Raw genomic sequence first — 15,291 nt, 5'->3', positions numbered from 1 at the left:
ACCTGGAAAACCCTCTCAAAGAACAAAGCATATTCAACCAGTAGTAAAATGTGCAACCTATGTCTCACTGAAGAATATTTTATCATTTGCAAACCAGAAATGTCCACACTGAATAACAGGAATGAATTGGCCAGCAATTGCAGACATGGACACAAGCACCTATTTTGTAATTATAAATAAATCATGACAATAGACAAATACCCCCTCCCCATTAGCGATCACGTGTTTTTGAAATTTTGAACGTTGCACCTCTCCCTTCCCCCATTGGCCGTTGTGCACGTGATGTGCATGACGAGGCAGTAAACGGTGTGTTGTGTCCCGTGTAGCTTTATTGACAGCTGATGATTGCTTATGGCATGAAACAGGCTTGTCTTGTCTCAAAGAATTTACTTGACTCACCGAATTATTTTGCTCCTTATTCGATGAGCACTTTCCCTACTGCTGAGTGTTTCTTTTAACAAGGTTTTATATATATATATATATATATATATATATATTAAGATAGATGTAGGAAAAAAAAGCTTGAATGCATTTTTTCCCCCTACATCTGTCTTAATATTCCACTCCTCATTTCTTGAGCACTTTTATCTATGTTTGGAGATAAGTAAAACTTTAACAGTTAACACAACTTTTCGTTATCCCTGTATCTCTTGATAATCAGTCCTTTGTACTTCTTGAACCGCGTAATGTTTGTACTTTGCTCTTCAAAGTTATTCGGTTTGGGGGCACTCTGTCAGTCATTTTGAAGGAGGCAGACACAGATTTCGTCATGTGCTCCATCAACAACCCTAAATACTGCTCTTCCTAAGATAAGCTGATGTTCAAAGTCAGAAATAGAATACATAATTTCATAATAAAATGTTTTATGACTATCAAATTAAATGTTTATGCTCTATTATACGAGATAAGACCGTAAAATAGCGTGTCATGCATATGATTGACATGAAGTCAGAGCATGATCGGGACATGGTGTGAGTGTTGGGGGGGGGGGCACAAATGGAAAAAAAGGGTTTTGAGGCTGTAGAAGGAGAGGGCGAGAAGGAGCAGTATGCAAGGAGAAGGATTTGAGGAAGTTTCCTCTGTTTCTCAGAGCTCCAAGGTGTGTTTGGCTGTAATAAATCTAGAATATATCTCTATAATATGGTTTTGGATGACATCAGTGTTTGTTTTTTAGGCAACAATGGCAAACCGATAAAGACTGGCCAGATTTAGCGTTGCTGAAGTTTTGAGACAAATTCTAAATGAGGAGACCTCTGAGGAGAGTGGTGATTCAGGGATTAATTATGAGGACCATGATTCAGAGGCTTGTGTGACACTAAAAATGCACCTGAAGCTCACCCTGATACTGCAGGGGCCACCGAGGCTGACTCTGACACTACAGGACCCTCAACACTGCACATCAATACCACTAAGCTACCACTGGTTGAACGGAGACAAGAAAGGGGAAGGGCTAGAGCAGGGATGGACAATCTTATCCAGAAAGGGCCGGTGTGAGTGAAGGTTTTTGCTCCAACCAAGCAATTGCACACCTGTGTCTCCTGATCAAGTTCCTCAGCAAAGACTCTACTGGTTGATTAGTGGGATCAGGTGTGTAACTGCTTGGTTGGAACAAAAACCTTCACCCACGCTGGCCCTTTCTGGATAAGATTGCCCACCCCTGGTTTACAGGTTCAGTGAGTTGAGCCAGGGCTAGGGGTAAGGGCAGAGCTATAAGCAATGCATGTGGGTGAAATCATGGCATAGAGTTAAAGAAGCAGATGGAGCTAGAGGCAAAGCCAATGACAGACTATATTACACCAAAAATGGGACAGTGTGGAGGGGAAAAAAACCTGCACCAGCACGGTGAAGACGTGTAGCTTACATCATCAGAAATCAACCAAGTGAGCCTGTAGATTCCCCTCTGGTCAGAGACTGACTGGAAACCTGTGTTTACTGCAACTATGTCCAGAACATGATACCAACACAGTGAGAGACATGAAGTTTGACTATAAATCAACAAGGGGAGAGCAAATGGCAACAGACAATCTTGCCCCTTTCAGAGGTATATGGACCATGTTTGTAGCCCAGCTCTCAAAGTTCCTCATTCCAGGCACAGACGTGTGGATGATCAACTTGTTGGTTTCAGAGGCAAGTGCAGTTTCTGACCATACAACCCAGCCAAGCTTGACAAATATGGAATAAAGATCTGGTGGAATTGTGATGCAGAAACCAGCTACCCTCTCAAAGTTGAGGTATACCTTGGCAGAAAACATGGACAGCAATGATAATTAGGTCAAGGGGCCTTTGTGGTCAAAGAGCTTGTGGGGTCTTGGTGCAAAAATGTCAGAGCCGATAATTTCTTTCCATCCGTTCCATTAGCTGAAGAGGATGGACCGACATATGTTGGCACTATCAAGTCAAACAAGCCTCATACCCCAGAGAAGATGAAGGCTAACAATGATATAGAGGTCAAAAGTTCACGGTTTAGCTTTCATGGGTAGCTAATTGTGGGGTCATATGTGCCGGCAAAAGGAAAAGCGGTACTGATGCTGTCGTCAATGCACCATGACACGAAAGTTGAAGGCGAGAAGCACAAACCAGAGATCATACTACACTACAATGCAACAAAAAGCAGTGTGGATCATCTGGATCATCTAGCCAAAATATTCACACCCAGAAGAAAAATAAACAGAGGGTGGCTGGTGCTGTTTATGAACATGGTGAATGTTGCTGTCATCATTGCCTTCATCATCTGGACGGGGAACTTACCAGGTTGGAAGTTTTCAGAACCTGGCCGACATCGCCAGATCTACCTGAGACAGCTGGGCCATGCCCCGGTCATGCCACACATGAAGAGGAGTGCTATATGAATAAAATTATTATTATTATTATTTTAGAAGTGGAATAGTTATCATTGATTGTATATCAAAGCGTCAGAGAGACAGAGCCCTTAAGATCAAGGTATTTAGAAGGTACCTCTGTGTGACTTGCTTCCCACTCGGATTAAGAGCCAAGAAGAAGGGAGTGATGAGTGGCGGGCCACTGTCAGTAGAGGCTGAGTCATTTCGGGATGTTGCAGGTGTGTGAGAGGCAAGAAGAATGACTAGATTCTGTGAAGGGAGGAAGGAGGACAGTAAGTCTGTCTGTTTGACTTTGGAATGGGAATTGCCTGAAAGAGTGTGCCTTGAATATGTGAGTTGGAGGGTGAGGCCATATGAGAGAGTTCCTCTCAGTTGTTTTGTTGGCAAGAATATAGGCATGTTGCAACTGTACTATGTAATGGAGTCAGAGGATGTGGGAGATGTGGGATTGTGGGAAGGATAACTCCAATGTGGACGACTGTAAAGTTGAGAATGCACAAGCAAGGTGCCTGCACTGCAAGTGACATAATGATACAGGCTCAGCACAGTGTCCAAAACGAATTAGGGAAAATAAAGCGAATAAGATGAGAGCAGAGAAGGAATTGCTGTATGCTGAAGCTGCTAGGTGAATGGAGAGAAACAAAAATGATGCCAGACAAGAAGCTAAGGAGAAGAATGAAGGAAGCATGCTGAGTTTTGCTGTTGTAAGGACCAGATTAAATTTTTGGCAATGTGCATTAACTGTACTACAGGAAAAGGGAAAAAAAATCTTAGAGAAGTGACTTAATTGTAGATGCAGCAAGGATATTTCTGGGTGTTGTGGAAGTTTCTGGAGAAGGTGTGCAGAAGCTTCTGAGAGAGGTGTTTAGTCCCTCTCAGAAACCTGCAAAATAATTAGTTTAATTGAGAAGATATGAGTGCATATTCTTTGCAGTATGCATTTGCGCATGAACTCTTGTTCAAGTTGAGATCACCGTTGTACCTTTTGCTCCTGCCATCACCTTTTTTTAAGTAATCTATTTGGTGAATGATAAGTCTCTCCTCATATTGTTCTCAAGTTGTCAGTTCTTACAGACATGTTAAACTAAATTTGAGTCTTTTTTTGTCATTATCAATAGACAAATGTATCACATTGTTATTTTTGATAAAACAAATGAAGCGGAAGTAGTGCCTTCAAATTGGATCAACGAAGAAGAATGTATGCGGCTGCCAAACAACATGGATGTTGTCAAGGCCACAAAAAGTAAAGAACAACATGGAGAAGGATGGAAACCAGACCGGGTCGGCGTTATGGTCACATCACGTCAAGTCCTCCAATTTGGTGGATTCTGTTACACCTTACACGTTACATGTACGTTACATGTGTCCTCTGTGTGGAGTTTGCATGCTCTCCCCGTGTCTGCGTGGGTTTCCTCCGGGTGCTCCGGTTTCCTCCCACAGTCCAAAGACATGTAGGTCAGGTGACTCGGCCGTTCTAAATTGTCCCTCGGTGTGAGTGTGTGGGGGGGGGGTTGCTGCCATGGGTGGGGGGGGGGCTGCCCTGTGATGGTCTGGCAGCCTGTCCAGGGTGTCTCTCCACCTGCCGCCCAGTGACTGCCGGGAAAGGCTCCAGCATCCCCGCGACCGTGAGTAGGGATAAGCGGTTTGGATAATGAATGAAAATATGAGGGGTTTTTTTTTAACAGATATATTTTGGTCCACTCTCCATTCCAGCTGGTGGCGGTAATGAGCCAAATCGTTGTTTGCCAACCGCTAATAAACCTAAAAGACGAAGAAGAAGACGACGACGACTCCATTAAAACTTCGCGTTGGCGCGCTCTCGCAGTACTCCGCTTCCTGTAAACAGCGTCGGGCGTCCCGTTTCGGCCGCACCGCGATTCGGACCAAAACCTTTAGCTCTGACCTGCTGCACAAGCCTCTAACGGGATCCCGCAACGCCTAGATTTTCTTTTTCTTTCCTCTCTCAAAACGATTATTTGAACCCGACGTCATGTTTGAGGCTCGCTTGATCCAGGGCTCCATCTTGAAGAAAGTGCTGGAGGCTTTGAAAGACCTGATCACAGAAGCGTGTTGGGACGTCAGCTCGTCCAGCATCTCCCTGCAGAGCATGGACTCCTCTCACGTGGCTCTGGTGCAGCTCACGCTCCGCAGCGATGGGTTCGACTCCTACCGCTGCGACAGAAACCTGGCTATGGGAATTAACCTCGGCAGGTGAGGAATACGCCGGTTGCGTGTAGGTATCGGGGACATGGTTTTCTCTTGTCAACCGCGTGTGAGTCGAGGTGAGGGTCGGTCGTTAAAACGGACTGTGATCTAAAGCAGTTCGTATGTGTGACCCGGCTCGGCGGACGAGCCGGCCTGGTTGTTGCAGCTAAACCTGGCTAGGATAAGGCGTCATCTCTACCGTGGGCTTGCTGTCAGATTCAGCTGACGCAACTTATTTGTTGGGCGTCAGCGAGTGAAAAGACGCATATTGGGGTGGGGGTGCACTTTTGTGTAAATACTTGCTCCGCTGTTGGTCTTATCTCGTATCTCACCGGCTTTAGAGTAAGAGAGTGGCAGCGGAAAGCCGACAGGTGGCCCGGTTGCCCAGACGTGATGTCTACCCTTCGATGTCTGACGTTTCGCAGACCAAGCCCTGAAGTTAGTTTGGTGCCGTTTAAGATCGATGTACGTCAGGCTAACAAATGGTCGTGTTACTCACATAGATTAACGTGTAACATCGAATATCATAAGATGTGCCGCTGCGATAGCTGCTCCTTTATCGCGCGTGGCGCGCTTTTATGAAATTACCCAGTGACGTCATTTGAGCGCCAGATTCGCTGGCGGGAAATATTCAACCCGGGAACTTTTACTTCCGCTGCTACTTAACGGCGCTCATAATGTACCCGCTCGGGATGTTTTGGGTGGCTTGATAAATCTGATCTCGCAGCCCAAACCAAAGGAGAAAATATGAACTTTATCTTGTTAATAAGAACTGTATCTTGTTTTTGGGAGTGCTGTATTCAACCAAGGGCTATCATGAAATTAAAGTTGGTCTTGTAAATGTTTATAGTGTAACGTGCATAGAAAAGAAGACACGCTGGCCGCTTTGGTCGAGCGGTTAGCGATGTGTCCTGCGGTGCGGGCGAAATGGGTTCGCTTCCCGGCCGCGTCACTTCCTGTGGTTACGTTGTCCCCCGAATTCGCAACAATACTTATAGCTTGCATATTCTACCTGCTATCTGTAATCATTTGATTTTTTTTTCTCTCCCACACAGTATGTCAAAAATCTTGAAATGTGCAGGGAACGAAGATATCATCACCCTCAGAGCAGAGGACAATGCAGATACACTTACCCTTGTGTTTGAGACAGTCAGTGAGTCATGTTTGTTATTTATAAAAGTTAATTGTTGAATTGTTTTACTTAGAGGAATCACAACATGGGAGGGGGGGCACGGCGTCAAGTCACAACTGGACTCATGCTGACGTTTTTTTAAAACTGGGTCTAGATGATGATCATCTGTTTTTATTTTAGACCAGGAGAAAGTCTCGGACTATGAGATGAAGCTGATGGACCTAGATGTGGAGCAGCTTGGAATCCCAGTAAGAATTTGTCAAACCAATCTAATGATCAGTCACATTTGTGCATTGCCTACATATTTTTTCACCGATGCTAATGGCTCCACATTGCTTCACAATGCTCAAATTGCCCATCTCTGCCCTTCCAGGAGCAGGAATACAGTTGTGTGGTGAAGATGCCCTCACGGGAGTTTGCCCGAATCTGCCGTGACCTGTCCCAGATCAGTGACGCAGTCATGATATCCTGTGCCAAAGACGGAGTCAAGTTCTCTGCCAGTGGAGAGCTGGGCACTGGGAACATCAAGCTGTCCCAGACCAGCAATGTGGACAAGGAAGATGAAGCAGTGAGTCTAAACTTGATATAAAACAGACCACTTTAGTTTTTACTGTTCCTTGGGGCCATCAAGTGATATACAGAATTTATTACCAAAGCAAGCAGTTCAAAATTGGTGAAGTGTGTCGTAGGAGTTTGTTTGGGGGGGGGGAGACGCATACTCGTTGCCACTATCAACATGGTCTCCACTGCTGTGCTCCAAGGATGTCACAAATTCATTGTCTTCCTTGATCTCCAGGTGACCATTGAGATGAATGAGCCTGCCCAGCTGATATTTTCCCTCAACTACCTGAACCTCTTCACTAAGGCCACAGCACTGTCAGAGGCTGTCACCCTCAGCATGTCTGCAGATATCCCCCTTGGTAAGGGCAGCTGTTCCACTTGTGCTGACAAATGCTAATAAGAGAAACCCGATCCACATAGTCACACATTTAATTTTAACTTGCCCATATGTAGAGATTCTGCATTTATATTTTACCTATTTTTCTTTGTAATTTACAGTGGTGGAGTACAAGATTGCTGACATGGGGCATGTTAGATACTACCTTGCACCCAAGATTGATGAAGAGGCTTCATAAACGCGGAACAACCCAAAAGGGAATGCTGAAAAGAGCGTGCAATGGGTATTCCATCCACTGAAAAAAGCGCTGAAGTGAATCGGAATACTTAATTCATCCCTGAGGGGAAATTCTGCACATTCTGGGCAGTTTACTCTCTTTGACATCTGTTGAGTCTTGTCTGTCTATGTACAAATGTTTTGTAGGAGCCATTGGAAGGTCTCTACTTGTATAGCTAGCACAAAATTTTTATTTTAACAGGTTCTGAGATTTTTATTTATCAGAGTACTTGTTTTAGACAATTTGTCAACTGTTGTCCTATTATGCAATATTCAGAGCGAGGTTCTGTAAAACCTGTGGCCACTATCCCAAGTGGAAAGAGCCGCCCCCCCATCTCTGTTCTAGGGTAGCTGAGCTTCAAACATACTTGTAAATATGCATCTGTAAATACTTGTCTTTGTCCCATGGTTTCAGCCAGCCTCATTTTATTTTTTATTCACCTGTTCAATTCCCAGATACGTGGTTGAAATTGTTTCCAAAATTTCCAACAATTGTGTATTCTTCAATGGTGTATAGTAACTATATTTCCCCAGCATTACACTGTAGGGTAATGGTTCTCAAAACTTTTTTGGCTGCTGTACCCCCTCCCCTCTTAGATTTTTGTTCAACAAGTACCCCCTTGGCCAACCCAAAACTTTTAGAAAAAATGAATAAATAAATAATATGCAATGTTATTGTTTTTATTTTTTATAATATATTTATTGTGAACAGTAACAACTATTTCAGACAGCATGTACATTAAAGTAATCCCATTGAAGGAAAAAATAACATACCACAGCCACACACAATTTATTTACATCAATATCATCTGTTAGTTGGAACAATAAGCACAGCCCATCAGTAACATTTCAACAACTGATATACCACAGTGTACCTTTTTCCCTCCAGCCCACCCCCTCCCTATCCAAATACCTATTTCCCATGTATTCCCACATTACACACACACACACAGTTTGAGATATTTTTGTCACCTTCATTTAACCAGGTAAGCCAATTGAGGAAGAGTCGCACAAATATAGATTTACTTACAATTTAGTGAGACGTGGGCTTGTACTTCACTGATGAGTTTTGTCATTCTGGGTGGCAGAGAGGCAACTGCAGTGATTAAGGTGTTTTCCAGACAGTCTGTTTCTTTGTTTTTATCTGTCGTAGAAAATGATGTTTCACACAGATAGGTGGATCCAAATGGGAGCAACTGTTCCAAGGCTTTCTTTCCTAGCTCTGGGTGTTCCTTCTTCACACACACCCAAAACTGTGAGAGTACATCCCTCGAACATCATCTGTAGACCACAGTCACATAAAACATCCTAGATGTTTTCTTGCAGACTGGCAGGAAGCTTGCTTCTGTTGCTTTCAGACAAGAGAGAAATTGATTTCTCGCCCAGTCCAGCTGTGCAGAGCTCTTCTCAATGTCAGGGGAAGTAGGAATTGAAATCAGAAGTCAAGTTGGCCAAGTGTCCCTCTATTATTGACGTCACCGGTGCTCTCCACATCCTCATTGGAGAGGAAAGCGTCTACCCCAGGAAAGCAGGTGAGATCCCCCCCCTGCACATGAACTTTTCCACAGCTCTGCTTTCTTGAGAAAACCCCCCACCTTGTCATACAGGTTCAGAATGGTAAGTGTCCTTGCCTTGCAGACACACATTAAGTTCATTCAGCTTTGTGAATATATCTGAAAGACACGCTAACTTTGCAAGCCAGTCGGCGTCCTCAAACAACCTGGCATGTGGGGAGAGCCATGGTCCGACAGAAAGACGCGCACCTCTTCAGCTCGTAGTTCAAACGGCCTGTTGAGGTCCTCCCGCGGGCGAGTGTTGGGAATCACCTTCGTGTTCCTCGTCCCCGGGTCCGTTGATGTGAAGAAAACAGCCACCACGTCTTAGGAGATTAAAATAATTTTATTGAGTACAGATCTGGAGACACACTGCCAATCCGTCGTGTGTGTCTGACTTTCTTTGTGTGTGAGCTTCTTTATATGCTAAACCTCCCTTGTTCATTCATCACACATGACCCTTATTTTCCTGTCCACTATGTTTGGTCAATGCTCCCTTTCATGGTTGAGCTTTAGGGAGTGCTCATCCTGTCTGGACCTGTAACTCTTATCGGGGGCCCTCCTTGCACCAGACACGGTATCTCTCCCAAGGCCCCAGGGGAGGGCAACCCACATTCAGTGCGAGGCATGCAATATATTTCATGTACATGAATGTGTCTTTCTTCACCCTCTGTTCTGGTTGCATACATTGGTTACAGAGTAATACAAATACACTCGGGTTATATTTAATATCACTTAACACGAGCCAGCGCACCTCGGTGTGTACTAACCATTGTGTGTGTTCAGATTCCATGTGTTTTGTTGTACCTTCCCTAGAGTATTGACCAACTTACACTGCTAGGGTTACAACATAAATCGGTCGGGAGAGGGGCTCGAAACTTGCCGCCATGACAGCCGGTGGTTTTAGTCTACAACGACGGTCACATGACACTCCGAGGCACCCGTAATATCAATACCCTGGTCCGCCTATAGGTGGCAGCAACGAACCAGGTATAATCACAATATATTGTAGCGAATTCGGGGGACAACGTAACCACAGGAACTGCCGCGGCCCCTTTAGACGAGCGGTTAGCGATGCCTCCTGCGGTGCGGGCGATACGGGTTCGCTTCCCGGCCGCGGCACTTTCTGTGGTTGCGTTGTCCCCCGAATTCGCTACAATGTAGCAGTTTTCACGCAGTCTGCGAAACAGTCGTGCATTAAGAGGCCTTGACTTAATGTCGTTAATTGCCTTGTCGGCGTCGTTTAAAACGGCATGCAACACAGGGCTTTTTCTTGGACGCCAATGCTGCCCTGTGTATGATGCTGTGAGTCCACTGCACGTCGGGATTCTGCTTCCTAATCCGCGCAATGAGCCCTTTCACACGGCCTGCCATCGACGCAGCCGCGTCGGTACACACACTGGTGCAGGATTTCCAGTCAAGGCCGTTTGCAGAGGAACGCATTAACAACGCTGCAAATGTCTTCTCCAGTTGTATTCCCCCCTAAACTCTTGCAACAAAAAAAGAGAAAAAGGACACGTTCACAAATATCGTCCATATCCACAAACCTCGCGAAAGCACCTAGCTGCGCGTGTCCACTCACGTCAGTAGACTCATCGAGCTGGAGTGAAAATGATTCGCAGACCTTGAGTTTTTCCACCGCTTGATCAACAACGTGTGTACCCAGTGACATGGATGCTTTGTGACGAGGTGTCGTTGGAGGTGGGCTGGCTTCATGGAGCTAATCCCCCCCCCCCCCCCAAAAAAAGCACAACGCCTGGGGAGGATTGGAGCTCATGTAGGTGAAGCCCATAGAAATGTATTGTAACGTGCATGAATAAATAGACACGTTGGTCTTTAACTACTAATTCGTACCATTTAGTCGACTGGTAAACGTTGTGGCTTGCGGAGTGGGAGACACGGGTTCGCGTCCCGGCTGTGGCGGTTCCCAGACTGCCCCCCGAATTCGCTACTGGATTCTTCCTGATACTGACGATATTTTTTAGAGTCCGTTTTCTCTTTCTTTTTTGTGGGTTCTTCATCTGTTTTCTCATGATGTTCAGCTGCATTGCAGCTGCTACGTTTCAGCCACCTATTCATTGTCTTTGCTTGCTAACGTTAATTCGAAAACTCTCATTCCAAGGTTCAAAGTGAACGACGCCAGTCGACGTAACGTTAGCCTACTGATAATGTGACTGCGCTCGCTGCTATTGGAAACACCATTGTTCACATCAATGTTGCAGAAAGGTGATTATTGAACTTTAAGATATGAAATTTAATTGAATTTATTATATTGGTACATTCATTTATGAATTATTCATGACTATGATAAAGACTTTCACACATTAAGAGAACTTTTCTCGCGTACCCCCAGGGGTCCGCGTACCCCCATTTGAGAAACACTGCTGTGGGGCTTCTCTTGCACTTTTAATTGTGCTGGCGATGCCGTTGAATTCACCATCTTGCACACCATGTGGCAGTGACTATTATCTACCACTGAGCGGCGCTCTTCTACCACGTCTTGACCTGTCGCTTAAACGTAATTTCATGCCCTTTATACTATTTGGAGTAAGTATTCTGTTTGAGAAGGCGATCTGGGCACGGTGACACCTTGTTTTGTTCCAGACAGATATGACTGTCAATTTCGAAATTAATTTGAATTCATTGCCAAAGCTGGCAGCAGAACAATCCCGCCCCCCCCCTTTTTGCCAAGCTTCTATTCGGCTGGATATTCAGATGCCAAAATGTTGATGCGCAATTTTTTTTTATCCACTTGCCCAAGCTTTCATACAATCCTTACATCACATGATTGTTAATACTCGTAGTAAATTCAGGTTTAGATGTTTCATGCAGTAGGAATATTGGAAGAGCTCATCCGCTTACATCACTAAAAGTTGCCCAGGGCACAGATCCATGTCTCCGCTGCCCTGTTGTTTAGGGGCTAGTCTGTGTGGGGCTATAAAAACATCAGTCAGACCGGCTGGTACATCTGGCCGTGGACTGCTACACGGACTGGAAGCACAGCAGAGGACCAAAAAATTATGCTCTAATTTTACAGCAAATCTATTTGCTGATGCCCCTTTCTCATCTTGAAATGATTATTGTCTCATTACTTTTCTAACCGTGCTTCCTCTGGCTGTTGCCTCATTGTTTAAATGCCTTTATATGCATCGTCTCAATTCTTAATTGGGTTTGATTGAGGAGCTGGTCTCCGCTGCAGTGGGGCAGCGTCCATGAGCTATTTTTAGCCCTTTTAGACTACATCAGAAGTAAGCAGTTTGTTGGAATTGTTTTCGTTTTTTGTGTAATTTCATATCAGATATATGGCAGCATATACGTTAGTTGGTGTTGTAAACAGCCATGCTTGTACTGTCTAACGTGCTCCGCATGTCTGACTTCCTGTGACGCGTCCATAGCGACAGCGATGCTGTGACGTCACTCGGACGCCGCCCCATTGGGAAATAGATTCAAGTTTTATTTGTCACGTACACACAAGTACAAGTCCCAAGTGCAGTGAAATGAAAAAAAGGTACGAGCTCCGAGATATGCAAACAACAAAGTACAACAGGTACACATGCATTCCAATTTGTAATATACAATTTACAATCAACAGTTAAGACCTCTCTGTAAAAAGAAAACAGACAGCACAATATATACAGTAAAAGCACTTAAAAATAGAAATCTGACTTAAAAATAGAAATCTGAATTAAAAATAGAAATCTGAAATACGGTGCCTTGCAAACGTATTCAGCTCCCTTGATAGTCATGACTAATTTCTGGATTATAAAAGATACACACCTGTTCCTGAACAACATTTTTGTGAACCCACAAGCTCAAACAACATGTTCCCGAAGCCAAAGTAAGTTATGTTTAGCTGACTTTGTAAATAAATTAGAAACTAAAATATAGTGCTTGCATAAGTATTCAACCCCCACATATCAATACCTTGTAGAGTACCCTTTTGCTGCAATAACAAATGTGGTTCTCTTGGGGTAAGTAAGTACAAGCTTTGTACATTCTTCTGGAGTAATTTTTGCCCATTCTTCTTGGCAGAATTTGTACAGGTCTTGCAGGTTGGTGGGACGGCGCCTCTGGACTGCAATTTTCAGTCTGTGCCAGGGATTTTCAATGGGGTTGAGGTCCAGACATTGACTTTGCCCCTCCAAAACGCTCACCTTTTTGTTGCTGAGCCATGCCATTGTTGCTTTAGCCTTGTGCTTAGGATCATTGTCCTGCTGGAAGGTGAACCTTCTCCCAAACTTCAGTTTTATGGCAGACTGCAACAGGTTTTCTTCCAATATTTCCCTGTATTTAGCTCCATCCATTCTTCTCTCAATTTGAACAAGGTTCCCAGTGCCTGCAGATGAAAAGCAACCCCATAGCATTATGCTGCCGCCACCATGCTTCACTGTAGGGAGGGTGTTTTTTAGGGCATGAGCAGTGTTAGGTTTGCGCCACACATAACGCTTTGAGTTTTGGGTAAAAAGCTCAACTTTCGTCTCATCTGACCACAAAACCTTTCCTAACTGGGTCTCTCTCATGCTTGGTAGCAAACTCCAAGCGTGCTTTCATATGCATAGTTCTTTCTTGCCACCCTCCCATACAGGCCAGATGTATGGAGAGCCTGTGATTTGGTTGACTCATGCACATTTACTCCAGTTTCAGCTACTGACCCTGGAGCTCCTTCGAAGTGATTGCAGGATCATCTGTGGCTGCTTTCCTCACCAGTCCACGTCTTGCTCGGACACTAAGCTTTGAGGGACGGCCTGTCCTACAAAGCGTCTGGGTGGTGTGATACAGCTTCCACTTCCTGACAGTGGATACAACAGTGTTTCGCGGGACATCCAAACTCTTGGATATTGTGTTGTGTCCCTTTCCCTCCTTCTGCATTTTAATCACTTTGTCTCTTACTTCAGTGTTATGCTCCTTTGTCTTCATTTTCTGATGGAGTTCACGCCTGGCTAATGAACTTTACACACAGTGCTTTTTATACCCATAAACGAGACCGTTACTTTAATATTACAGGGGCACACTAATTATGTCCAATTTGTTTTAGGAATAATTTGTCATTTGTGTGAACTTGGAGCTTTCAGAGCAGAAGCGGTTGAATACTTATGCAAGCACTATATTTTAGTTTTTAATTTATTAATAAAAAGTCAGCGAAACATAACTTATTTTGGCTTTAGGAACACGCTGTCAGAGCTTCTGGGTTCACAAAAATAATGTTGTTCAGGAACAGATGTGTATCCTTTATAATCCAGAAATTAGTGATGACTGTCACGGGGGTTGAATACTTTTGTAAGGCACTGTATTTTGCCTTTTCTAGGGCATTGTAGGTAACTAGTGTGTTCTTAAGCGACCAACATAGTAAATAAAGCTTAAAAACAGCCTAACGGAGGATGTCATGGGCAGAGCAGATTAAGGCCCTGCCAGAGTAATCCCAGACTCCACCGAGAGATCAACACCCATCAGCTGAAAGGTTCGAGTTTAAATGTCTGCAGCCCCTGCAGGAGGCAAAGGATTTCTTTTATTTTGAGGTTTACAGATTTTAAAAAAAAATTTTTTTTTTTGAGGATTAGTTTGCACTGCGTGTAGTTCAGAAATATATTTCACAATTCCCAATATAGTCCATGGGCCAGACGATATTTCGGTACACTCAAGGTGGCAAAACTTACTTATAATTTTTGAAAGGATCCATGTCTGTAGATGATATTTTGGTATGATAACCATTCCTGAGTGGCAGCTGTATCACAGTTATCAGCTCATGAAGTTAACCACCCGCTAAACTAAATTGCATTTTAGACGCTGGTGCATATCCTGGTTTAGCCTCATGGTCAGGACATTTTTCAATGTTCTATAATATTGTCTTTGGTATCATTTTAAAGGGGACCTTCTTAGCTTTCATTCAAGCCCTGTTGTGGATATTTCTCACAAATATAGAGGTCACTTGAGCTCTTCAACCCGTCAATAACACACATCTTTCTGCAATGTTCGCCTAAACTATATACTTTCTTTTAGCCCTGTGGCATCTAGGAATATCAGGGACACAAAACACAAAAACTGGAATACTCACAGGACTGTAAAGATTCAGAAAATGTATAATATACCCATACTATTTCATTGTGTGAGGTGATTGTGAGCCTTAAATGAGAACTAGACCAAAGCCAGTTAGGTCACAAACTGGTCTCTATACATTTGTTTAAATACACAATCAAAATACATGATAAAAAGGAATACCATAGTGAGGTAATGAACTATTTTAATATTTTAAACAACATTGACATTTACATATACTTAGTCAATGATACATGTAGTCCCATATCATTAGTGGGTATATGTAATGGTAATGGGTAGGGTAATGGGTATATGTGAATATGGTTACATTATTGTTATCAAGCTCTGGGTAAC

The 15,291-nt window shown here is 43.8% G+C and overlaps 1 protein-coding gene across 1 annotated transcript; it reads left to right on the top strand.

Annotated features, from left to right (window-relative positions):
* The first annotated feature begins 4,633 nt into the window (after nucleotides 1-4,633).
* On the top strand, nucleotides 4,634-8,021 carry LOC130133385 (proliferating cell nuclear antigen). The gene is made up of 6 exons (XM_056301995.1): nucleotides 4,634-5,051; nucleotides 6,101-6,198; nucleotides 6,358-6,425; nucleotides 6,551-6,745; nucleotides 6,974-7,097; nucleotides 7,237-8,021. Exons 1-6 carry the CDS (start codon nucleotides 4,831-4,833, stop codon nucleotides 7,311-7,313), a joined length of 783 nt encoding a protein of 260 aa, XP_056157970.1. The 5' UTR covers nucleotides 4,634-4,830; the 3' UTR covers nucleotides 7,314-8,021.
* Nucleotides 8,022-15,291: the final 7,270 nt, after the last annotated feature.

Source organism: Lampris incognitus, unplaced genomic scaffold (assembly GCF_029633865.1).
Source record: "Lampris incognitus isolate fLamInc1 unplaced genomic scaffold, fLamInc1.hap2 scaffold_298, whole genome shotgun sequence".
NCBI lineage: Eukaryota > Metazoa > Chordata > Actinopteri > Lampriformes > Lampridae > Lampris > Lampris incognitus.
The sequence above is the reverse complement of the archived record's forward strand: the minus strand, read 5'-3'. Positions and strand labels throughout refer to the sequence as shown.

Coding starts and splice junctions, on each gene's coding strand:
- LOC130133385 (XM_056301995.1), top strand. CDS start 4,831: ATGTTTGAGGCTCGCTTGATCCAGGGCTCCATCTTGAAGAAAGTGCTG. Junction 6,199..6,357: donor CCTTGTGTTTGAGACAGTCA/GTGAGTCATGTT, acceptor TTTTTATTTTAG/ACCAGGAGAAAGTCTCGGAC. Junction 6,746..6,973: donor TGGACAAGGAAGATGAAGCA/GTGAGTCTAAAC, acceptor CTTGATCTCCAG/GTGACCATTGAGATGAATGA.